Source organism: Aspergillus fumigatus, chromosome 1 (genome assembly GCF_000002655.1).
Source record: "Aspergillus fumigatus Af293 chromosome 1, whole genome shotgun sequence".
Classification (NCBI taxonomy): Eukaryota; Fungi; Ascomycota; class Eurotiomycetes; order Eurotiales; family Aspergillaceae; genus Aspergillus; species Aspergillus fumigatus.
Window position 1 is genome coordinate 2,336,020 of NC_007194.1, and position 25,140 is coordinate 2,361,159.

The 25,140-nt window shown below is 49.5% G+C and overlaps 7 protein-coding genes across 7 annotated transcripts; 4 read left to right on the top strand and 3 right to left on the bottom strand.

Annotated features, from left to right (window-relative positions):
• The first annotated feature begins 126 nt into the window (after positions 1 to 126).
• Positions 127 to 3,731, top strand: sonA (putative nuclear pore complex protein (SonA)). Its single transcript, XM_747176.2, has 2 exons — positions 127 to 787; positions 853 to 3,731. The coding sequence occupies exons 1-2, from the start codon at positions 524 to 526 to the stop codon at positions 1,678 to 1,680; spliced, it is 1,092 nt and encodes a 363-aa protein (XP_752269.1). The 5' UTR covers positions 127 to 523; the 3' UTR covers positions 1,681 to 3,731.
• Positions 3,732 to 5,158: 1,427 nt separating this feature from the next.
• AFUA_1G09030 (uncharacterized protein) lies at positions 5,159 to 6,206 on the top strand (the record flags this gene model as incomplete). Its single annotated transcript, XM_747177.2, has 4 exons — positions 5,159 to 5,591; positions 5,691 to 5,742; positions 5,810 to 5,897; positions 6,060 to 6,206. Exons 1-4 carry the CDS (start codon positions 5,444 to 5,446, stop codon positions 6,204 to 6,206), a joined length of 435 nt encoding a protein of 144 aa, XP_752270.1. The 5' UTR covers positions 5,159 to 5,443.
• A 912-nt stretch (positions 6,207 to 7,118) lies between these two features.
• rgsC (putative intermediate filament protein (Mdm1)) lies at positions 7,119 to 11,275 on the bottom strand (the record flags this gene model as incomplete). The annotated part of the gene is made up of 3 exons (XM_747178.2): positions 11,062 to 11,275; positions 8,187 to 10,961; positions 7,119 to 8,119 (listed from the first exon to the last, which is right to left on the bottom strand). The coding sequence occupies exons 2-3, from the start codon at positions 10,834 to 10,836 to the stop codon at positions 7,119 to 7,121; spliced, it is 3,651 nt and encodes a 1,216-aa protein (XP_752271.2). The 5' UTR covers positions 10,837 to 10,961; positions 11,062 to 11,275.
• A 407-nt stretch (positions 11,276 to 11,682) lies between these two features.
• On the top strand, positions 11,683 to 12,515 carry AFUA_1G09050 (bifunctional phosphatidyl-N-methylethanolamine N-methyltransferase/phosphatidyl-N-dimethylethanolamine N-methyltransferase; the record flags this gene model as incomplete). Its single annotated transcript, XM_747179.1, has 3 exons — positions 11,683 to 11,721; positions 11,858 to 12,330; positions 12,440 to 12,515. The coding sequence occupies 3 exons, from the start codon at positions 11,683 to 11,685 to the stop codon at positions 12,513 to 12,515; spliced, it is 588 nt and encodes a 195-aa protein (XP_752272.1).
• A 634-nt stretch (positions 12,516 to 13,149) lies between these two features.
• AFUA_1G09060 (RXT2 domain-containing protein) lies at positions 13,150 to 14,937 on the bottom strand (the record flags this gene model as incomplete). Its single annotated transcript, XM_747180.1, has 4 exons — positions 13,150 to 14,339; positions 14,413 to 14,566; positions 14,659 to 14,780; positions 14,865 to 14,937. 4 exons carry the CDS (start codon positions 14,935 to 14,937, stop codon positions 13,150 to 13,152), a joined length of 1,539 nt encoding a protein of 512 aa, XP_752273.1.
• Positions 14,938 to 15,330: 393 nt separating this feature from the next.
• AFUA_1G09070 (uncharacterized protein) lies at positions 15,331 to 19,804 on the bottom strand. Its single transcript, XM_077803875.1, has 4 exons — positions 19,276 to 19,804; positions 17,477 to 19,097; positions 17,286 to 17,399; positions 15,331 to 17,216 (listed from the first exon to the last, which is right to left on the bottom strand). The coding sequence occupies exons 1-4, from the start codon at positions 19,564 to 19,566 to the stop codon at positions 15,445 to 15,447; spliced, it is 3,798 nt and encodes a 1,265-aa protein (XP_077660046.1). The 5' UTR covers positions 19,567 to 19,804; the 3' UTR covers positions 15,331 to 15,444.
• Positions 19,805 to 21,274: 1,470 nt separating this feature from the next.
• On the top strand, positions 21,275 to 25,110 carry AFUA_1G09080 (alpha/beta fold hydrolase). The gene is made up of 2 exons (XM_747182.2): positions 21,275 to 23,703; positions 23,807 to 25,110. Exons 1-2 carry the CDS (start codon positions 21,900 to 21,902, stop codon positions 24,733 to 24,735), a joined length of 2,733 nt encoding a protein of 910 aa, XP_752275.2. The 5' UTR covers positions 21,275 to 21,899; the 3' UTR covers positions 24,736 to 25,110.
• Positions 25,111 to 25,140: the final 30 nt, after the last annotated feature.

The window sequence follows — 25,140 nt, forward strand, 5'->3', positions numbered from 1 at the left end:
CAGATGTTTAGTGTTTGTACGGAGGAGAGTCTTCCATGGCGTCTACCTGCCGCGACCGTCCTTGAGATGATATATAAAATCGCTGTCTGCAGAGTAGTATCGACTTGCCCTATCGTTACCCCTATTATCCCGTCAAAGAAGATATTGTGTCGCTAACTATTTGGTAAACGACGTTTGACTGCCCTTTGTTGAACTTGGGTTGGCTTTATCTTATAGGAAGGCGGTAGGTGTGGTGCCTGAGGACTTTGCCGGCCTCTCCTCAGTGTCTTAAGGCTCAGGTCCCAATACCTGCATTTGATTCGCGTACACCGCGTCAAAGACTTTTGTGTCATACACTGCTTTTCCTCCTAGTCCGGCGCTGGTTGTCTGTTTAATTATACCAGGAACTTGTTGCACCGGAAACCTAAACCACTTTTATTGTTTATCATCCGTGTGCCTCATAGTTGGTGTTCATTCGTTCTTCACCACATACCGCGCAAGCCACGACCGAAGAAAACAGAAGAGAAAAGGGCTCACCGTTCGAATGTCGTTATTCGGGAACGTCGGCGCTACGTCGACAACAGCTGGTCAAACAAACACCACAGGCGATATCTCCAAAGATGTACCGCTCAGCTCGCCGCCCGAAGACGGCATCTCTGATCTTCGGTTTTCTCCCGCAAGCGAACATCTCGCGGTAGCTTCATGGGACAAGAAGGTCCGCATCTACGAGATCAACGAACAGGGTCAGAGTGAAGGGAAAGCTCTTTTCGAGCATGAAGCTCCAGTCTTGAATTGTTGCTGGTCACCGGTAAAGATTTAACTTCTCGCCATGTGGTTTCTGTTTGACCTGCTAATCTTCGTGGTTTTGGCTAGGATGGAACGAAAGTCGTCGGAGCAGGTGCCGACAAAGCTGCACGGATGCTGGATCTCGCAGCCAACGCTACTACACCCGTTCAAGTCGCTGCCCACGATGCTCCTATCCGATGCTGCCATATGATACCTAATCCAGCTGGAAACTCTCCTCTTCTTGTGACTGGTTCATGGGACAAGACCATCAAATACTGGGACCTGCGGCAATCCACCCCTATTGCGACGGTGGAGTGCCAGGAGCGCGTCTACACCATGGATGTTAAGAACAAGCTACTAGTGGTGGGAACGGCAGATCGATACATTGATATCATCAATCTTGACAATCCCACAAAGTTTTATAAGACCATTCAGTCACCACTCAAGTGGCAAACACGGGTAGTCAGCTGCTTTACGGATGCCACTGGTTTCGCTGTTGGCAGTATCGAAGGACGTTGCGCCATTCAATATGTTGAGGACAAGGACTCTAGTTCCAACTTCAGCTTCAAGTGTCATCGCGAAACTCCTCCAAACCAACGAGATATCAACAACATTTACTCGGTGAATGCCATCTCCTTCCATCCGGTCCACGGCACCTTCAGCACTGCAGGTAGCGACGGTACCTTCCATTTCTGGGACAAGGATGCCAAGCATCGTTTGAAGGGATACCCGTCTGTGGGAGGCACGATCTCCAGCACCGCCTTCAACCGTAACGGTAACATCTTTGCATATGCTGTCAGCTACGATTGGAGTAAAGGATATTCAGCGAACACGCAACAACTTCCCAACAAGGTCATGCTCCACCCAGTAGCGCCAGAGGAGGTGAAGCCAAGACCTGGTACCCGGAAGAGGTAGGGGAAAAACAAACCTGGCCTGTTCACTGGTGATAATCTGGGAGGGAATAACTGGACCTGGCTTTATCATGAGTAAACGGTCAATTATGAGCCCTTGATTTATGATGACGGGCTCTGGTGGGCCTTGGTGTTTCAACCTGGGACTTGAATACTCTGATTGTTCTATTTCTCTCTGTTTTATTCGTGCCTTTCCCCATGTATCATATGAGCGATTCTTCATTGCTTTTTTCTTCTAGGATGGGATTTCTTTTCTCCTATCTCTCAATGACTGAGGAGAGTCGATCTAGATCGACTTGCGGCAAGCGGACCCTTCTGTTGTCGAAAGAGGGTTCAGGCGTAAAAATCTACAAGAAGAAAGGAAGCCACTCTACTTAGAATATGACTAAGATAATTTTGAGCAGCCAATACCCCTTTGACCCGATGAAGGTTGTAGAATTGAAGTGTCGCGTTTGTTAAGAGAGTGGTTACGATCGTAACAGCACAGGTGGAACTCGACACCTGCCTCCAATAACGTCGAATCAACCTGTAGGCTGCATTTCCCATTTATCCTTACGGATAATTTGTCTAACTTCCCGAACTGTGTAAGCCTGAATAGGTCGTCGCTGCGATTTTGAACACCCTAATGGGGGCGCTGTCCAAGGCCAAAGGGCAGCAATATGAATGGGACGTGCTCAATATTCTGACCACACTGCTCCCTCTGTTCGCACTCGGCTATAGGAAGGAGAGCGCATGCTAGGTGGAAGGACGGATACAATTTGCTTTGAATGAATCAATTGTGGATAACAGAACGGGAGGCATACTCCGATGGTGCGATCATGGCAGTATTGCGCGGCCGATTTTGCGGGGAAGAGGCCAAGCTCCCTCCAGAGTTCCCCACATTCTTGGCTGACCAACTAATAGGTTGCTTGGTACTAAGGAAGTTGACCGAAGTAGCGCTAGGAGGTTGGAAGTTAGACACTCGTGCGAGCTATGACATACAGTATCCAGCACAGGGGTGCCGTCGTCTCGGAAGAGTGAGTCGATGACAAGTCGTTTCAGACACTGTAAGAAAGCGGTTTCAGATTGTGCAGTCGACGAGACTGCAGAGTTGCGCTTTGAGTCAGGTGATCACCGAAACGCTTCAGTTGACCCATTCCTCCTTTCCTTCACTGTGGTATGTTATGGCTTTTTCAAAGCGTTACTCGGGTTGACAAGCGTGTGGTGCGAGAGAAAGGCCCTGCATTCTCTGCTCGTTCTTTAAAAGGTAGATTCAGGCGAGCATTGTTGTTCATCCTTGTGCTGTCGGCACACCCTAACACCGAATTGAAGAACCATCAAGTTTGATGATGGACTTCGCTCTAAATAATGGTCGGAGATTGATTATTGATGTTTAAGACCTTTTAGCTCTAGAGATGAAAGCAGACCGTGAGTAGATGTCGACAATTGCCACCACTTTGGCCGCGTCTCCTGTAGTTCGAGTGATCTGATAATGGGAAGAGACAGACTACTATGAGCCCGCCCCTTGCGAGCATAGCCACCGAGTTATTACTGGACTCCTGTACGTTGAAAGTTGATCAGTACCTCAATGGGTAAGGGTATGTCTGAAAGAAAACTTTCGCAAAAGTGTCCAGTGATAATGAAAGTGACTTTTATTGCCGCCATAATATTACTAGAGAGAAGGTAAGACTACCTCTGAAACACCAGGTCTTAGAAGACTCCATCTTCCACCAAGGTCTGATGTGTACATTGCATATCAAAGGTATCACACCACCTTGGCCGGACTCAAAACCGAGGCCCACCCTCAACACTAGGTAAAGTCACTAACCGCGGTGGCAGTACTCCGTAGATAGTTTTCTAAGATTAGTGAAAGTGTTAGCTGATCCGAGGTGCTTGGTACTTCCATTAGAAGTATTTATCAGACAATAACAAAGGTGACTGATCAGGAGACTGGCTGTAGATCATCACGTGAGTACTTGTTATCTTTGGCACTTTTTTGGTTGTGGCTACCCCAAAATACCTAACCCTCAGGAGCCATTGATGTTCGAATCGGAATGGGACTGTACCCATGGAAACATCCAACTCCCATGCAAGGTAAGGAGGCATTGCCGTAACTGATGAGTGGTGGATTTGAGGTTCGACTTGCTGCACGTGAGGTCATTCTGTCCCCGATCAGTCTTCGATTTGGCAATGTTCATTCGCTCTTTCGGGATCCCCAGTCTAAACTCTAAGCCTATTTTTGAGTGGTGTCGTCAAGACTCAACTTCTACCTAATTAGTTGGAATTATTTGGGGGATACACTTTTTCTACAAATCATAGCTCGACGTTCGTCCAATGACTTCTTTTGCTGCCAAGTATAATAAAGTGATGATTGAGGACCTAGATGGTAGGTGGGACAACGGAGGACTTTGGTACCTCAGGTCATACTCATACGCCAAGTGGAGCGCGGGAATGCGGGGTGCAGCCTTAGAGTTAACAGTCAACGTAAGAGTATAGGATAGTGGATCCCGCCCACCAGAGCTCTCAGAAACGTCAGGCTCGCGTGTCATCCGGTTCTCCCGGAGAGCTATCATACTGACCATATCAATGAAAGAATTTGGACGCATTGTATTAGGGAGTAGAGAGTCATGGTAATCTATGACTTTCTCCAGAAGAAAGTTCTCATTTACAAGATTTTGGAATATCAAATACTGATGATCAACTGATGGATGGAGTAGCTACGCAACCGGAGTAAAGACACTAGATGCATATGCATTTTACATAGGTAGCTATCACATCCATATGATCCTTGTTCCGTCATCTTCCCTCAATGTATATCGCGAGGTAAACTGATGTGGTGCCTTCCGAGCATGATGAAATCATATCACAGCAATAGCCAGAATACAATCGGCCAACCAACATCAGAAGTTCATCATGCGATACCTTTCTGGAAGCTGAAGGATTGGCCTGTCCCTTTGATACCTAGCTACCCCCCTAGGCAAGTAGCCTCGATCTAGAGGTTTCGACCCCGCTCCTCAAAAGGTCATTGACTCAACACAAAATGCAGGCATGGTATGTTTCCAAGCAGTGGGTCCACCACCACCACCACCATCACCATCATCATCATCTTCTTCTTCTTCTCTTTGTCATCACCATTCATTTAATGCTCAAGGACCGGAGGATGTAGATACTTACTACTGTACAAACTATTGATGATCAGAGGATGTAGACGTACTTAAGATAGCTAAGTTAGCTACGTAGCGAAGTCCGGTAAGTACCTTTCCGGTAGAGTCGTACAGGTCATTTCGTGTGAAAGATACAGCGAAGGTACAAACCATAGGTAGGTATGATGCTGAGCTCATTAAGATTCGATCTCCTCATTCCTCCTTTGGTAGAACCACTCAGCTCCCCTCAAGGGTTCCAGGTCACCTGCCTCTTCCCCTCTCGCCCATCTACCCATCCTTTTCCTCCCCTCTCCTTCTCTCTCTTCCTCTTCTTCCCCTTCTCTCCGTTTTCCATCCATTGATTCTCTCTGGATTCCATCCGTAACCATCATCAATTTGTCCAACAACCTGGTAAGCTTTCTTCGTTCCTGCATTTCCCCCCTTCTCGTCCTATCAGCTGTCCATCCCTCTCTTCCGCTCCATCAACCGTCCTCTCATCATCGCTGCAATATCCTTGCAGTCTATACCGTTCTCATGTGGGCGAGAAGCTAATCCAGGAGGGTCGGTCCTCTCTTAGAGTCATTCTCTGTTCCCATATACTCGTCTCTTTACTTCTCTAATCTCTAGCACCATCAGTTGCAAACCATGTCTGCCGAACTCACCAAGGTCGACTCTGCCATCGCCGGCTTGTCAATATCACCCAAGGACGAAAAGGCCCCAGATAAGGCAGAAAAGAAGACTCACAAGCGCACTACATCCCAATCAGAGGGTGTCTGGAACATCAAGGATCTTGGTAAGTCTCAACTCCAATGTGTCACTTGAACTATTCAATTTAGTTGCATCTTGCTTGCACCAATGAGTGTCTGCAGTAAGCTTATACTCTCGAGCGTAGAGGCACAAAAGATTGAATTGTCATTGCCCATCGAGACACAAAAGACTGGATGGTAAGCCTGAGACTCCACCGTGCGGTAACGGAGTTCGGGTCAAATCAAGCTCATGCGTGCGGTACAGGAAGCTCAACACGTCTCCAAACACCATCGAGGACAAGGACATTCTCAAGATGTACCTGGTGACCCCACCGGTCAAGAAGATTGACCTGGTATGGCCATTGGGTCTGTCGGTCACTGCTCGTAACCTCAAGGGTGTCACAGTTAAGGATGCGCTGGACGCAATCTACAAGCAATTCAAGAAGAAGGCACGCCTCTCTGCTCGTTTTTTCCGCCGCCCTTCATGCCATTTCACTACTGACCGTTCCCTTTAGGCCGATGATGAACTGGATAAGCCCTACCTCGCTGGCTTCGAGTGGGACAAGGAGGAGTGCTGGACACGCCTCATCGTCCATCAGACCAAGAACGGCCCGCCCGCAGCACCCAGCAAGAAGTCCAAGAAGAAGAAGGACGAGGCATAGATACCTTATGCATCCCACCCATCATAATGGCGAGGACTGGTTATCTTCCCCTCTCTTTTCTTCTCTTTCAATGGCTTTTCCTATCCATTCGCCAAGGGCCAAAGCACCTCTGTCTCACGTCTCGCTTCCCTGCATGTAGTTTCATGGGTGGGTTCAAGATGTAGAAGCAAGGATGGCTGGTGTTTGAATCTGCTTTGTAACTCGATATTATGGATCTGCTGTGCTCGAATCTCGTCTTTTCTTCACACTTCACCATTTGCATGTCACTACCCCCACCGCTTCCTAGCGAATGCTGGTGTTTCTCGGTGTATGTGGGTGTATGCGTCTATGGCCGGTCCGACCTGCTCGTTGGAGTTGAAACATCGTATCATGTCTCCGCAGCATGGATCATGTATCAAACCAGGAGCTTATTCACTCATTTATTAACCAATAATGAAGATATCTTAAACCGAGTCGCTCACACTAGACACCAAATGGAAACTTGGGAAATCGCGGATCAGCATTCAAAACCGTGATGGGCATCGTCGGGGTAATGAAGTTCCACTTCGAAATGTGGTTTAGAAACACTAAATCTTGATCTGCCTGTAGGCATTGCCAAAAGCAACTATCAATTATCTCAGACTGAAGAGGAACTTGGCAGTCAAGAGCTCATTAGTCATTACTTTTGCAGTGGAGGAAAGATAATTAATTAGGGCTGAAGCGATCTCGCATAATGCGAGTTCGTCTGATTGCCTCAGGCGAATAAAAAATACCCACAAGAAATTCTCATCATTCCATTAGAAAGTAGTATGCGATGCTTGGATTATGGCTCTGTTCGTCTGCTGTCGTTGAGGAAAGTGATCTCATCATGAAGTGTCACATGGACGATACATAGGCAAGGAGGAGAAAGGAAGAGAGTGAGAGAAAGGAAAGTCATTTCGCGCCGCCAAACAATACCAACACCACTTCGTCTAGAATGCTGAATATCAAATGCGAGTTCAAGCGCTGGTTGTTTAGCGTAGCAAAGATCCTGCGAGCTGCTCCTTGAGCATTGGCTCGCCCGACGACATTGCCCGCCACATCGGGGATCAGAGTCGCCAGCACCAGGCTAGCTTCCGTCCGGCTCTTGAGTCTCTCGGATGCCGTGCGGACCTTGTTCTGGCGCAAGACGCCTCCAGGCCACATAGTCTCCTTAACCATGCTAAGATAGCGGAGGAGGGATTCGTCCTGAACCAAAGACCGGACGCCTTCACGGACTTTGCGTTCGATCGTTCCACCCAACAGTTGATGGAGCACAACCACAACTGCGCGCCCACGCAGCCAGTTGTTGCCTTTATTCAGCTCAAACGCTTCCAGGAACAGATCACAAATAGGCTTGATGAATGGCTCCAGCTCGCGGTCTTCGAATGCGTTTAATTCAGCTTCGGCTTCGGCTGCCGTGACTGCATCCTCGGTGGCTAGCCCTGAATTGGATACAGGACTGTGTTGATGATTCGTAGCCGCAGATATGAGATTCTGACCGGCCGCTGATAGTTGGTCCAGTACACCGAAATTGCCGAGGAAATCATCCATCCCGTCAGCGACCGAGTTGTAGATACGGGTCACTAGGTCCTTGGTCTCCCCGTCACGTGGCGTCTCATCGCGAGGGATAATGGCTCGCTGTGACAGGAAAGCTCGCAGGTCCCGGGTCTGGCACACCTCGGGAAGCAGCAACAAGTTCCGTAGATAAGCCTCTAATGCCAACCGACGCTTCTGCAGAAACTCTTTTTGCAGCTTCATTACCATGCGACGTCGAGGAAACTCCAAATGACGAACAGATGGGTATCTTATCCGCAGCCTTTGATGCAGCTCATGGAACTCACTATACCTGCGAGCAACGGCCCAGGATGCAGCTGGCATCTGCTCGCCGGCGTTTCTTTGCACTTCAATCACGTCTGAAACAGTTCGAGTCAGTTACTACAGCGAATAGGACAATGTTGGATACTGGAAGAATAGACTTACACATCGCATACTCTCGGCCGTCTGCCTCTTTGCCCACTACAATGGACTGGATTCGGACGGTCGAGCGGCCGTATAAGCTATTGTCACTTTCCTGAATGATATATTGTTGTCGCTGCATCTCCTTGCGGTGAATCTCACGCTGAATGCTAGCCTTGGACTTTCGCAAGATCCTTAACTCGGCAGTATTGTTCGTGAGGTCGGCTTTCCGGGTCAGAGCATCTATCACGGTCTCTTGAGCAGCGAGCTTCTCAATATCAACGGTAAGCGCCTCGATTGCCTCTGTCAGGCCGAGATCTCCTGGAGCAGCCTCTTGAACTTCGTCCGCGGGGTCCTTGTCATCTGTCTCAGGAGGTTCGTCATATTCATCCTCCAAAAACTTTTGCTGATCCGGAAAGAGTTCATCATCGAAAACGCCAATTCGAGATGACTGGTCAACAAGCCCAAGCGAAGCTATGCTTGGTTTGGCTTTATTATCATCCATGCGATTGTCCAAGCGTCCCAAGTCTCCTGTGCTACGCGGAGATTTGAGACCTCGATCAACGCTAAACGATCCGGCCAATCCAGAATCAATATACCTCACTTCTCCTAAATCTGCATTTTCGGGGTCATTCGCGATGATGTCATTCAAAGCGGCTTCCATTGACTTGATTGCCTGGTTTTGGGTAGCATCATTGAAGCCACTTTGAGAGTCGTTGCCAAGGCTGTGTGTAGAAGCTGCGAGAGGGTCTGTATCGTAGTCATCATCGAACAATGGCGTTGACCGCTCGGAATCAATGGACCGTCTCGCCTGCTCCTCATCATCAAAGAGTTTGCCCATACTCCGGGCGTCACTGGAGGACGCCACAGCCCTCCGCAGATCCTTCGGCTTCTGCCCAGGGTGCGAGGCGGTACGAGCCATTAAAGGAGGCAGAGGCCGTCTGGCAGGCGGCTCGACTGGGACAGGCGACGCACGAGATCCGGCAAGGGAAACTTCGTCTGATGCGAGGTATTTGTAGTAGAGATCGGATTGTTTGAATTTGGGGTAGTACACAGTTTGTAGCTCTTCCAGGACCGCGGATTGGGTGCTTAGAATGACCGTCCGTGCTTTACGGTATTGTTCTGGTGTAGCCCGTTTGCCTGCACTTAAAAAAGCCTTGACAGCTCGACGTGCTTCTTCACTGACTTTGAGTTCGGGCTTGGCCAGGTAGGTTTCACTAATGAGTGCCATATCATTTCGATCCGCTGTGGTCCAGGTTGAGGAGCTCGGCGATGTCTCATCACCAAAATCATCTTCAAGTGGGTTGCGGAAACCGTCAACAACGATCCAAAATTGCACAAGTGACATGAGCTTCTGCCGATCCATAAACTCCATGAAGTAGGAGAGACCGGATGCATCATGCATCACATCAATCAAGGACGCCTCGGGTTTACTCGAAGAACTATTGCGACGAAAATGAGACTCAACAGCGTTTGCATACGGCGTATTACTTCCCCCCGGGGCTGATAGTTTAGCAACCTTTTGGTCCAAAACTCTTTTGCCAGTTTCCAGGCGCCGGAGGTAAACCGGATCCTGACCTTCCACCATAGATTCCCGTTTCAGTTGACTTGCGACCAGCGCCCTGAAACGTCTGGCATCGGATAAATTGTTACAACGCCGAATGGCTCGGACAAACCGCTCAAAGGCCCTTTCTGAATCGTTCGGGGCGAGTTTGGGAAACGGGTGACCATGTTTGGACTTCGGGGCAGGCGAAGCATGTTCGTCGAGAGCCGCCCGTATCTTCTGAACTGTTTTGCGATCTTGGATAGTTGTTCTTCCATAAGCTTCAACCAATTGATTCCACGTATCTGGGTCCGATAGGACCGACACTAGGGGAAAGAGAACAGCGCAAGCTAATATCTCACGGATCAGAACGGTTACGATACGGCTGTTCAGGACCTGCTCGGGAAACAGCTTTGGTAGTAACCCCAATGTGATCTTCCGTAGATACTCCTGCTCCACAAATTTCTGATCGGACACAGAGAGCGCCGCGGCGGGATGAAGACGACCATCGCGATATTTTTTAGCGATGGCGAGGTCCAGCTCCTCAGATTCGGTCACATTTCGCGTCAGATTCCGTCCGCGCACAGATCTCTCTGCAACGTCGAATTCCTTCAGATGAGCGGTCAGGATCGGAAAGATACGCGACACGACCAGCGAGACCAGATCCTCTGCAAGCAATCGATTACATAGATTGCCGATAGCGGCTCGAATGACTCTATCCACTTCATTAACAAAAGCCGGATTCGGGCTTATATGCTGATACCAAGATGCGATAAAGTCCCGTGTCACCAGAGACAACAGCTCATCAATACTCTCCGATACAATGAACGACTGCGGGTAGAGGGAATCTGTGCGGTATGTCGAGCGCGCGCGAATACCTTCCACTTCTCTGGGCCAGTGCTTCGGAAGGAGAAATGTGAGAGGAAGGCTGCTAGATCTAGGAGGTTTTGCGCTATCTAACGGCCGAATCGTGAGAAACACCAGCGCCAGCACCGCGGTACACGAGAGCAGAGCACCCAATACGAGAGCATATCCCAGATATCGCAAAATTGGGAGCCAGCGAACAGCTAAGCCCCATGCAATAAAGCCACCAGTGCTAAAGAGAATTATATCGCGACGATTTAGGGCCATTGTCCCAGGTGGTATGGACTGATAGGCGAGGGTCGTCCCATGACGCTCAGTAAAGGAAGGTAGAACGGATGAGTAAGACGAAGGGTAGCATGATCGGAAGTAGGGCAGAAACCAAATCGAAAGGACTATCAAGCTATTATTAGTACTGGTGAAGCAGCAACGACAAACAAACATCAGAACAACGGGAAGGTACCTTACCTGCGCGGGTTGAGAGAGGGTACATACACTGATTGATATGGATGACAGACAGATAAACGTTGGCGGTGAGAAGTAGGAGCTATTCGAGGTCAACCGAACGTGGGGAGTGTTTACTCAAGGGACCCGAGAGTTGACTGGAAAGGATTGACGCTCACATCTTTCGCCAGTCAATTGCTTATTGAGCTGAGGCAAATTTAACCAAGGTAGTTTCGTTACACTTTGAGTCACTCGACAAGTCATAGTTAATCAAGTAATGTTTATGTCAAGTCGACTGAGTTCGATACTGATCAAATCATGTGACCAGGAAGCTCTCTAAAAAGACCCGACGTCATGTCATGTCATGTGTTTACAGATACCGTACCTGTAATGAGGTGCTAAGGCAACATCTGTGCCTGAGGTTTACTTTGATGTTTCTTCTGTTCTTTTCTTCCTGTTCCTCGACAACCCCCCCCTCCTTCTCTTTAAAACCATACCCAGCTCGAATTACGTTGTCTCATTCTTGACCCATTTCGAGTCTTCTAGTGCTCCTACATCATGGCCCATCTTGTAGACTATATCGATTTCTCTCAAAAGTCTTTCCAAGGTACAATTCTCTGCTGATTGTACCAGTCCTATGCATGTGATTTCACAACTGACCAGCATTGTAGGATGTGCTCTCTTCATCTTGTTCAATCCACTGTTCTGGAAGTAAGTCCTGTGCCCACATTGCCTGTCTCCCGGCTCCTTTCCAGTCTGAACGCTCATGGGCTAACTTACGCGTCGCCTGTAGCATAGTTGCCCGTGCTGGTTAGTTTAAACCTCCCATTCTCTTAGTCGAAACTAGGATTACTTGCTTATTGTCGCAAACCCGATTCCTTTTCTTCTTGTAGAGTACCGAAAGCACTACTTGACTCGTATATTCGGTAGCCCCTACTACGGATGCTACTTTCTCGGATTCATCATCTTCACCCTGGGCCTCGCTCGCGACCATGTGTATCAACTGGCCCTCCAGGATCAGCCTTACTACGCCCCAGTGCACCAACCGATTTTAGGCTCCGTCCTGTTCGGCATCGGATCTATCCTCGTTCTGTCTAGCATGTATGCCCTTGGCGTCACCGGAACGTACCTTGGAGACTACTTCGGCATCCTCATGGATGCTCCCGTCACTGGTTTCCCCTTCAACGTTACCGGTTCCCCCATGTACTGGGGCAGCACCCTGAACTTCCTGGGTGTGGCTCTCTACTTTGGCAGGGTCGCCGGTCTCTTACTCACTGCGGAGGTCTTCGTTGTATACTGGATCGCTCTCCAGTGGGAGGAGTAAGTCACCCGATTCTCTTCCAGGCTCTCTGGCCTCGGTTGCGTCCTACATCTCCCAGTGCCCTTACGGGAAGTGCAGATGTAATGGAAACTGACCGTGGCATTGTAGTCCTTTCACCGCGGAGATCTATGCTAAGCGTGAACGGGAACGTGCAAAGTCCAAGAAGGGCGGCAAGAGCTTGTAAAAGCAACACACCGCTTACGTGCAGTAACACTCGAAACCGAAGACTCTGCAGGATTAGTGCCTTGGACTTTCAACATCCCTCACAATCCTCACAAGTCGTTGGACACCTCTGTCCTTGCCGTGGTTTTCGACAAGACGTTTGGAGTGGCACTACGAGCTCACCAATGTACGTCTTTGGTGATAGAGGGAGAAAGGGAAATTATCTTCAACATCACTTCCAAAGTGACATCGCGGGCTACTCAACCTGCATAGGCACCAAAAGTTTTTACATGGTGGAGGCATATGGTCGGACGGTGATATAATGGCGAAGGTCGCTATGAAAGGTTGGCTCATGCCATCCAATACATAGTTTTTGTCACTTTCAGAGGACGATATACCAGAGATATCATTTAACGTTCATTGCTCGCTATTTTGAATGCCAGTCTTTGATTCCTTGCCGGCCTAGTCGTTCTCCATGTTCAAAATGCCAACCAGAAGTCATCCCTGAGATCATACAAACAAGTAACTTCCCCCACAAAAGACTCCGCCAACTCCATGCTATGTATCTATTCAAAATCTGCTGATTTGCGTGTGATTGAAGTCGTTCAATACGGCCTGTTGACTATGCCCCGAGCCAGATGAAAGATTCCAGTTGTCTAAGCGCGTCGTCCTCGTCCTCGCTTGCCTGTTGCTCTGCTCTCCTCGACCGTCTCGATTTCATCTTCGTCAACCCCCTTTTTGAGTTCCTCGCCTTCAGCGAGACCCCATTTTTCAGGATCATACCAGTCCTCTCCATCACTCAACTCCCCGACGTGTCCTTCCGCTTTACACCACTCGAAGACGTCTTCCTGCATCCGACATGCCCGGAGTAGGCACTCAAGCATGTGCTCGAATCCTCGAACTGTTTCTTCCTGCTTCTGGATAAAAGACCAGAGCAGCCGTCGCGTTTCTTCGGCTTCATTGGCTGGTAGTCCAAAGTTGGGATCAGGTAGCACAGACTCAGGCACGAGGAATAGCGGATGTGGCGCTGGCAGTGCGTTGAGTGTGTCAGTGGAAGCCGAGGGGGAGAGCTTGCTAGAATCTTGGTCGGGTCCTGGATTTAAAGCACTTGCTTGCGCTCGTGTGGTCATGCGTCGTGGCGGCTCCGGTGATGAGCCATCTTGCATCTCCGTGTCCGTTTCATCTCCTTGTGGATCGTCTTGTTGTTCGGCTTCGACTTCCGCTCCTTGCTTGTCATTTGCTTGAGCGTTCCCTTTCTCTTCTATAGCATGCTGGCCCAGATTCGCTACAGAGTCATGGTTCTGCTTCCCACCAGTCGCGATGTGCCCATTGATCTGTGATTCCGAATTTGCAGTGTCTCGGTGTGGGGGGAGATCCGTCACAGCCGCATCGACCTCCTCGGATTTGGGTTGCATCGACTGGTCGTTTTTCATGATGTTCTCGTCTGTCTGCACCTCCGTCTCGCAATTTGGAGCATCCACCATCTCAACATCTTTTCCTCCTGCCTGGGCTGCTGGCGACTCCTGGTTCGATTTATCTGGTGCAACCGAGCCAACCAGTCCCTTTAGCGCATGTTCGCCCGATGGTGAATCGCGCATCGCATAAGACGTCCAAGGCTCGAACAAAAACCGATCTTCCGCTGTTTCAAACATTCCGCAAGGCATCCAGGACCCATCCCCAAGGAACTGTCGATGAAGATTCCTTGCTCGCCACAACAAAGCGCGCTCCTGGCGAAGTTTCGCTTCAACAGCATGAGTCATATTTCTAAGCGCCTTCGAAGTATAAGCGTGCGATAACGAAGGGTGGGTGGGCAATTCCGACGGATGCTTCAGAGGACATAGGAGATCTGGAGGATTAGGGGGTGGAGATGTCAGTTATCTAGAATATTGCTGAACCAGCGACAGAGGGCAATTACGTACTTTCCAAAGCGATTTCGGAGAATGGATTCTCTTCAGCAGCAGCCGCATCCGCCTCCGAGTCTTCATCATCCTCATCAAGCTCGTCACCTTCTGAATCGTAGCGCACCGGATTACGTTGAAGGATATAGCGAGTGTATCCGGCATGTTCGATTTTCTAGAGCCCATGTCAGCCCATTCTGTTCCCGTAGCCCCGCGCGCCAGCATCGATATCTCAAACACAAAGGTCCGGAAGGTCGGCCACGTTACCTGCTTGTACAAGTGCTCTGGATGGATGTATCCTAGAGCGCCCTCTCGCACGTACTTCGCATTGGCCCGTAATTTGTTGCCTCTATTCGTCGGCTGAGTGATCGGTTCATCGGGACCTGAGTCTTCAGCATGAACAAGTTAGAGATAGTCCTGAAGGTGATTATTGATCGCAAGAGTGGGGCAAATAGGGAAACGCAGGTATGTACACTCTGTCTCTCTTCGTAGGGCTCTTTTCATGCCAATAATTGTATCGGCGATCAGAGCCGCCTGCGCTGCCATGGCTGGAATAGGTCCGATTGACGGCGTAATGAGCGAACAGAGCAGCAAGTAGCGCAGGAAGGGAAAGCTAAGCTAGTCGAAATGTCTGGCAGCAGTGAACCAATAAGCGGCAATATAGTAAGGGATAGTGATGAGCAGATGAGTTGCACGGCGTCCTTCTCTCTCCCTAGTGACCCTTTTTTTGTCTCTTGTCTTTCTGTCTTGTTATGTCTTTGTCAAGTCTGTCTGGGGAGCTGCGGGCGCCGGGCACCTCTACGATCGGCGCCACTAGTCTGTTTTAGACCACCCTTCCCAGCGCGTGATAAGGGCTGACCACGTGATTAGCCCTGAGTTTGGATGACGTCTGTTGCCATGTAAGTATAGAAAGGTATACGCCGGACCGAGAATGCGATGTGTCTACATAGTAGAGAATGCGTAGTAAGTTACTATCCAAGCCAGGTAACTTAGGGGAAGATAGTCCTGCTCTATCGTTCATTATAAGATTGGCAAAAGCTGTGATATCATTATCTAGTCGTCAGCGTCAACCCAGATCAAAATCCCCTTCTTATCTGATCGCATGTCTTCAGTTGGCTGTACCCGCAGGGCCTTGTTGAAATACGTATCCACCACATTCAATTGGGGTTGGATCCATAGCCCCCGCTTGGAAGCCAGGAGGTTATATCGCACTGTGTGTCTGCTTAACGGCACAAGCTGGACGACCGCCGTCTTCGGTCCGCTGAAAGCAAATTGCTCACTCGCCTCCATCGCGAGATTGAAAGTGAGAAAGTGCATTGAAGGATTCTCTAGCGTGTAGTCCAGGTGAATCAGACCGGGGATAGCTTCTGAATTCAATGCCGAGGCAAGGACGCGGGGCTCTCCCGCGGGGATAACAAAGCGCGGAATGGGTAGAGTAGTTGTGGTGACGTTAGCGCTATCCGCAGTTGATGCAGCGGCGTCGGTGCCTATTCGACGCCATTGAATCTCTAGGGCTAGATTCAGAGCTGTCGGCCGTCGGTCTCCCAAGACCAACTTCTGAACCTCCAGTATAAAGGTGGACTCGCGAAGCTCCTCGGGACGAATTTCCAGCGCATGTGGGTCGGCGACTATTTCAGATCCAATGTCGCAGACGGCTCCGCCTCCAAGGCTCAGTAGCACTAGCGTAATTCTTTCGATGACAAGCGGCTCCAGGGCAAACGAGACAACCTTGGAATTCAAACACCATCGTTGCCGCAAGCCTCGAGGTTTAGACAGCGTTTCGTCTCCAACCAAGTCATCATCAATAATAAAGAAATCAGGCCAGGGTTCGGGATGGAGGCGCGGAAGGAAATCATAGTTTGCCTCAAATGGTCGTACGATTGATAATGCGAGTCTGTGTGTCGCGATGATCGGGGTCTGAAAGTCAGATAGCAAATTGTATACGCAAGTAATTTGAAGCTCGTGCGTCGACGGTTCAAGCGTGTCTGTCAGCACAAGCATCAACTGCTGCCTGGATGACCTGTCCATGATACCAATGGACCGTTTTGCGACATGACGCGCCCCCTGTATGGGCGAACTATCCTGTGAACGAGGAGATATGGCCTCACCCTCCTCATCAAGCCACAGAATCTGCGCTGCCGAATCCGGATGTCCGAAGAGCCTTACCTCTGCGGACACGTCTGCCGCCTCATCTTCTTCGTTGTAGATGTCCAATTCGAGAACAACTCGCTCGTTTGTGTAGTAAGTCTCTCTGATGTTCGGTGTTGAGATTCGAATTTTTGGCGGTTTGGGCATGATCTTGCACCGACAGGTATCCCGGTCTTTGCCCACACGTTTTCGGGCTACGCCGCTCGTGGTCTGCTGCCACCAAACGGAGTCACGTTGGGTCAGATCTGTTATAGCGCAGGCTAAGTCAAACCTCTCGTCTTCAATAAGTAAGGTTATTGATGCCACCCTTGAATCTCCTGCTTCGCGGGGGACAGATGTTAGATTGAACACTTTGGTCTGCGTCGGTCCTATGGTCAGATCGCCCATCCCAACCAGTGCTGTTAAGCCATTGCTCGGTGATAACAGGGTCGTCGAGTCCGCAGATGTGGGCTCACGAAGCTTTAGAGACGACATCGTGCAAGGAGTCGTGATGTCGGCGGTCACGTTCTGGTCGGATTGAAGTTTCAGTGGACGGAGGCAGCCCTCGAAAACCACCTTGACCTCTGACAGTCGTATTGGGTCCGAAGATCTCTGACTGAGAGAAGTGATTGTCAGCTGCCCCATAAGAGGCTCGCCAACATTTCCTTCTGACTTCTCGAAGACAAATGTGGCTGTGACTGTGGCCAGGGGCATGGTCAGATATGGAGAAGCAGGAACGAGACAACAATAGCCAAGAGAACACTTACGGCTCGATATGACATCCTCCGCTTTGAGAGCGACAGATGGCTTGAGATCTGTGATAGGAAAGTCTCTAAGGCTCTGGTGGATACTGTAGTGCCAACCTGATCGTGGTTGAAACACTGTACAGGTTACTCAGGAGTCAGTAACACAAACAACACAGGGCGTTGTATCAGAAAATCGAAAAGCGAGAACGCACCTCGGTTCATCAGTTCCCAGTCCACTCGCAAAACCATCTCACTATCCTGCATATGTAGCGCGCATTCCCTCAAAGCCCAACCGAATTTCTCCATAAGCGGCCACCAGCCAGCCTGTCGCCAAGTGAGCGTCGGCCATAGTGGACGAAGGGTCTCATAGGCTTCAATCCATAAGCCAACACGCATGCATTCTTCCGCTATCTCTAAGCTGAGGCTCTCCGTCTTCCGAACTTGCTTACGCCTTGCAAATTGCTCCAATGCTGCCCTCAGTGTGTCCAGAATTTGTTGTGAATGATTGAAGCCCGTTGAGCCTGGCTGTGGGGCTTCAATATATGGCTCTGGAGCAAGATAAGTGTCATACATATATGACTTATTGGCGATTTGAGAAGCAGGTAATTGCCCTGGTGGTATGCGATCTTCATCTGGGATCTGCTCGGCGAGAATGCGTCGAGTCATCGCGTGTTTCGCAGACCGGTACAACCAATAACCCTCATGGTGAAGGAGCTCCCAGGGGCATAAGGCGTCGCTAAGAGGCGTCGTCTTTTCAGGGGGGACGAAGATCATGTACTGATCCTCGTCTCCCTGTTGGGACGATGTGTTGTCAGAAATGCCAGGGATGTTGGCCTGGCGTATGAGCTGGGCCATTGCCATCGACCATCGAGCCTCCCAAGCTTCCCACCCGTAGTTCCTGGTTCCTTTACCTCTCCGATTGATAATATCACGGCAGCGAGCACGATGGTTGACCCATGAACGTACCGCGGTGCGTGTTTGTCCAGTCCACAATAAGCAACGAATTATGCGGATTGCCAGAGCATCAGACAAGAGTCGAGCATCATTAAACCTTGGACTCCAACCGGCGATGTTCTCAAAGACGTCCTGCCCAAACAGAGTCTCATAAGCACTCTCGTAATTCCTTAGTGCGGCATCGATCTCTTGACGGAACTCGGCGAAGATACCAAGTTTAATCTCATAGCGAACATTCCATCCCTGCAGCGATAGTGTCTGTGACGTTCCACTTGTAGGTGGTGCCGTGGGAGGGGGGACTGTGCCTCGGTTACGTTTCCGTCTTGCATGTTTGGATAGGTCCCGATAATATTCTACCACCAACGGCTGTAGCATGGTCAATAAGGACCTTGTGAACTCGATCAATTCCGCGGATGTTGCATCAGGTGGGAGAAGAAGAACGGATTTCTGGTCCAGACTCGTCGCTCTTCGTATGCTCGTGATCCGCTCCTCCGTCTCCTCCTTGTTATAGCCAAAAGTGCTTTCCTCAGACAGGAGGACGACAACGAAACGAGTTTTGTAACCAGAGACAGACCATTCTTTCTTCAGCCCATTTATCTCGATCTTGAGTTGATTATCGCGGAGGGAGCTCATGTTGGGGTCCAGGCAGAATGGGAAGAAGTTGATGACCGCCGCGGGGACGAGGTTTTGGTGCTTCGTCACCCACAAAGGAGTGAGTAGACCGTCAGGAAAGGTAGGAGAACTTGGTGTCAACGGGGAAATAGGCGAGTGCAGGACGAACGATGGCGCTGTATGTATATCATTTTGTTGTTCGCCTGTTGGACTTGTTGGAGGAGACAGCGGTGGGGGATCAGCTTTCCGTGGGGGAAGTCTGTATGACTGTGTTTGTGTTAGCAATAGCTCATTTCGCCTTCAAGTGGAACACTCGATACCCTCGCGGCATCTGGGATGTACGGAGCAATTACAGAAGGCTACGCTCAATGCAAGTCCTTCATTGTGTCCGACTGCAGGATGGACGTCTTAGAGGGACTGATTCACGGGGTGGACGAGAACCTACCCTCCCTATACTCTTGATTTTGTATCCAATCCCTGAATAACTCGTACTTTTGGGTTCTCTATTGTCCCATGGCACTTCTGACGCATCTTCCTTCAGAAGGTTCCTCCGCAATTCCTCCGCGGTCGGTCCGCTTAGAGGTGGAAAGTCCGAGTATATTCTTGGTCCCTTTTCGTCGAGAAGAGGGTGCTCTGGACCGCTCGATCCAGCTTCATCTGGAGGGTCGGCTTCTAGCCCGGAGAGGAGGATGAAAGGAAGGTTGTGGACCACATAGTCTTTGGGGTAGGCGTCCATGGCGGACAATGGTCTTTCGCGGGACGTAGATCACCACATATCTAATTTCAAACGTCCGCTGAGGCCACCACGACGGATGACCGCTAGGTTTGTTTCTCGTTAAGGCAGTGTTGCTTGTTTTCTCTGACGATTGAAAGCACACCTTTCGCTTGAGCTTGACTTGGGATAGGCGTTCTTTTGGAGGTGGATGTAGACCTAAGCATTCGCTTCCTCTGCCAAGCCACAAGCATGTGTTTTGGTTCCATATCAACAGCGCCAAGCTTAAGTACTTCTGGGTTATCAATATTGGCGGGGGTGCTACAGTCCCGAACGACAACATTGACACCTGCATTATAGTCTACCAGCAATATGTAAATGTTTCACGAAGTATATATCAGTCAGGCGAAGTTTTTTCGCAGTGGAGCTAGCACTTCTGGAATGCGAGAAGCGATCCGGAGTCTATGGTAAATCATAGCTCATGGGCCTAATTTGCACACGAAAGCTATATTATATATATTCCATCGCTTGCAAGTTATTAAGGGTATTGCCACAAAAACAATTGTTGAAACAGTACAGCGAAGGGAAAAGCGTCAGATCGCTTGTCTAGCACCCGCCAACATATCCTCGATCTCCTTGTGGTAATGCTGCATACTATATCAAGTGGTTCCTGTTTCAATACTTGAGAAATACCTTGCTGATGTTATGCCAGGATTGCAAGGATACCATACATTGCGTGCTCTAGAACGGAGGATCACCCTCACATAAATAATAAGGCATGACAGCCGACAGGCATCCCATCCTCGTCTGTCAATTGGTTTATTTCCCTTGCATCACTACCTAGTCATTCGAAAAATGTCGAGTTTGTCAGCTTGTCTAGGTGGACTAGTACGGCACGTCCCTGTACCACACAGAAAGGGTAGGAAAGAAGCATCTACATTGACATCTTGTCAGTTGCCTCTTCGAGAGACAATATTATATCCCAGCGTTATCCATCTGTTCCGCAACCATAGTGACTGGGTAACGGGAAGGCGACAGAGATTACTAGAAATGGGTCTTCCACTTTCCACACTCAGCCTCTTGCCTAGTTCTCTGTAGAATAAACCACAGAGTATTTATCGTTATTTCGATGAACCTTTTTGAGCTCCTGAGAGGGACAGGCGAGGGTTCGAGGATCTCAGTATGATGGACAAACGTGCTTCAAAGGCCCAGATCACCAGATCAGAGCCTATGAATCGAAGCCTACTTATCCAAGCTGAATTGATGGGTTGTATTGAACATTGAGTAAGCAAGGTGTTTCGGTGGCCCGATTGGTACCTCATGAAATTTGGATCTGCGAACTCTATGGAGAAGTCTCGGAACTGTTACTCATTCGGCCATAAATCGTGGAATTTCTCGTGTCCGTGAAGGGAACTAAGCATGACCTAGTCAGTCTCCTTGAACAATTATAATAAATAAAGACATCTCAAAAAACTAAAACATTTCCTAATTCAAAACTTCAAGAACAGGTAAAGAATCAATGTGTTCTGGACAATGGATTGTTCGTCGATATACTACTACTCCGTAAGTATCATTCCTTTCAGACCGACCTCTCTCAGTAATCATTCCTTTCAAGTTGGTTTGCCATTGCCCTCTTTATCAGTCTCAATCAATTAATAGGTAGACTATCTAAGTAAGGAAATACTCCGGTTCTCACTACTTCTAAGGTAATCAATATACTTACTAGTATAATGGCCTTCTTATTCCTTTCCCCTTCTTTCTCCCTTTCTTAGACCACTATATGGTCTATCCACTAAATAATAATCGTTAACTTTCATCACTGCCCCTCCCTTCTTTAAACCTTCTGGCAGCGCTTGTCAACTGGATACTCTCCTTAAATACTTTTCCTAGAGACCCCAATTTCTGCTGAATACATAATCATAATCATAATCAATCATAATCATAATTTCAACTTCCAGCGACGACCCATTCAAGACTCCTTCCCATCCCTTCTTGTTTTTCTATTCCAGATACCGAACTTCCTGCAAGGGGTTCGCAAGCCGCAGGGGGCTTGATACGATCGCCCTGGATCCTTACCAATCGGTCCAACTCGCACATGCATCAATTTTTTGTTCTGGATTTAGAATTCAACCGTTGAGCCAGTCTTATCAGTTACTTCTGCAGGATAATGCGAGATTTCACCCCGCTCTTTTGCATCAATTGCCGGTGACTTGCAACTCTTCTTCCGAATCTGGCTGGAGGGGTTCCTGGAATCCCGGGGATTCTAAGAAACCCAGGTCCAAAACAAATTCCTTTTCTCAATACCGAAATCCGAAAACAAGGAGAGGAGTTCAGAGTCAAGGGAAACAGAGGAGAAGATGGGCGCAATGGAAGACTTTCCTGCGCCCACGGCGCATGCCCCTTTACAACCAGCGTCTTCCTCCCTGCTCGCACGACGTCGCAAATCTCGCTCACATTCCACAAGTCGAGAGTCAGATGACCAAACATCCCCGGAAGTTATTACGTCTTTAATCTCGTCCCTCTCTACTATCTCTGTTCCCCTACAATCTCATTTCGACAACGTTCCGCGCCTCGACCTAGATACGGATCCATCTTCGCCCATATTTTCAGTATTCTTCCCATCGGAGCCACAACCTCCTACGCAGCACACATCAGGCGATCATGGCTTCGGAGTAAGCTACGGAACGCAACCACATTTAGAGAACGAGACGCATAGCCCGTTTTTACATCCGGACGATGCAGCGGCTGCTCCGGTCATTCGCATGGCCAGGGCACCTCCGTCTCCAAAAACGAAAAGTACTTTCGGCCCTTCTCTCTCATCCCCGCGACCCGCTTCCAGGAGCTCATACACATCGGCCAAAGCCGCGTGCGAGGACGGCGCATTCGGTACGATCACAGCCGAGCCCGGCCCTCGAGTCTCCACAGCACCTAGTATCGCATCTACGGCTTCTGCGGGCCGAAAGAGTCTAAAAAGCCAGCTTGGACTGCTGAAGAGATCCTCGCGTGAATTCATGAACGATATGGAAAAGCAGACAGATCGTCTACGGAAAACGAGTAGTTACAACGACAGCCTAAGGCATAACATTCCCCGCAATAGGACCAGCTTGCGCTCTATGCATTCTATGGCTGACGTTGCCGAGGAGGCGCGACTGGATCATATCTCCAAGGACATCCATAGTGATATTGCGGCCAGTGCCCCGCCTAGCAGAGAACGCCAGTCATCGCACAGCGCTCGAGGGAGTGTAAGCAGCACACCTGGTGGCATTGGGAGTGGAAGGGCCATTCCTGCGCGCGAGTCCTCGTTGCGTCACAGTTTCTCTTCCAGTCCGAGGAAGCGCCGATCCACTCGTCATACCAGGTATTCATCCACCGCGAGCAGGGATACGAAAGTTGAGTCCAGCCCCGGCGAAGCGGGCAACGAAGCTGAACAGGTTACGAGGAGAATCCAAGAATTGAAGGATCAGCAGCATAGAATAAAAACTGAGTTGGAAACAAGCAACAGCCCAGACAAGCGTATAAAGGATTCCTCAACTTGGCAAAGTCAGGCCCTTAGGACATCAAGCCTCACAAGTCATCACCCAGCGCCGCGAGAATATGCAGATGCAAATGGAGCTGCCGTGTTCGATGAGAGTGCTCCGGCGCCGGCCGTAATGACCGGGAAGAGCAGAACAACAACGCGAAGTGACTCCCCGCTTACATCCAAAACTCCCAACTTGCCACTGCTTAGGCAATCATTCGATAAGCCAGATCAGAATGATAAACTCCGCTCCCGACGGTCACTGGAGTCTTCGGCCCAGAAGCGACACCACAAACGTGCCCCATCCGGGCCTGCGTCTCCAGTCCATGCTTCGGTCAGCGACGAACGACCGTCGAGTGCTGACTCAATAGACCTCGCGGTCTTAGAGTATATCTCATCGCCCAGACTTACTCAAAAAGTTCCCCACCCAACAACTGGTCGCGCCATAGCATTTTCTGAAGTTGGAGATCCAAAGGGCCACGTTGTGTTGTGCTGCCTCGGTATGGGCCTGACCAGGTATCTGATGGCGTTTTACGACGAGTTGGCGCGGTCTCTCAATCTCCGACTAGTGACCTTGGATCGCCCCGGAGTAGGCGAAAGCGCACCTTATACAGAGGAGGCAGCAAATCCTCTCAGCTGGCCTGGTAAGAGGATACCCACCTGCCTTCGGCTCTTCCACCCCCCCAATTTTTTATTTTTTATTTTATTTTTTATTTTTTTTATTATTTTTTTACTGACCAAGGATAGATGATGTTGCAATCGTGTGTAATCACCTCAAAGTCAACAAATTTTCGATACTGGCTCATTCTGCTGGAGCGATTTATGCGCTGGCAACGGCGTTGAGGATTCCGCAACATATCCGCGGCCGTATCCACCTTTTGGCTCCTTGGATCCCACCGTCTCAATTGTCGAGCATAGGGCCACATAAAGAACCGGTGCCTACCAATGCTGTTCCGTATTCCCAAAGGATTTTGCGAGCCTTGCCTGCATCATTTCTGAAGGTCGCCAACTCGAGTTTCATGAGTGCCGCGAGCGCTAGTCTCACATCCAGTTTGCCGAAAGCTCCTCGCCGCACGCGACGTAAGACAACTTCAAAAGATATGTCCCCTGCAGTGGCGACGGAGCCAAAAGGGCCTGGGAGGGCTCAGTCCAAAATACATCAACAGGGGGGTGATATCAAAGCACTCCAGGATTTGAAGGTGCCGGTCCTCTCTCAAAGAACAGATGTCAAGCAGGTCGAAGTCACCACGAGTCAGACAGCCATAGTCTCATCCGAAGAACGCGAACGCCAGAGCGACTATGATAATAGGCTGACGCACAAGATATGGGAACTGGCCACCACGAACGCAAACCCGGCAGTTGATCTTTTAGTCTGCCTAGAACGCCGCCAAACGATTGGATTCCGCTATGTGGACATTACTCGCAATGTTGTCATCCACCATGGAAGTCGAGATACTCGTGTTCCAGTCGACAATGTCCGTTGGTTGGGTAAAGGCATGCGACGTTGCGAAGTTCGAGTCCTCGAGGGCGAAGGTCACGGATTAATGGCTTCTGCCACAGTCATGGGTAATGTGCTGATGGAGATCGCCAAAGAATGGGAGGACTGGATGACTGTGGTCCAGGGCAGGCGACGAGGGACAGTGGGACCGCGTCCGGGTTTCGCATTGCCAACATGATTTTGCACACCTAAGCACTCGCTATACACCTTTCTTATCACAGCTACAAACGCACACGCCTATCTACCCTCAGCCATTCAGCTGAGAGATTCCTATCCTCACTTTTTGTTTTACTATGACGCCACTGCAGGTCTGCGGCTGTCATCTTGCTACAACCTCCACACCCTTGAATCTGGTCCCAACATGAATCTTGTTCTCAATATCGGGACATTTTTGCACGTCGTCATCGAAAGTTATGGCTTTCACTCTTCCTCAAATTATGATACCAATAGTCTTGTTCTGCTTGTTATTTGTTACTCCGAGAATACCCATTATAGCATAGATAGCCGAGCTTTTAATGTAGTTTTAATGAATGAACAGCAAACAACGGCATTGAAACTTTTTCAGATCAAAATGGTAGACAGA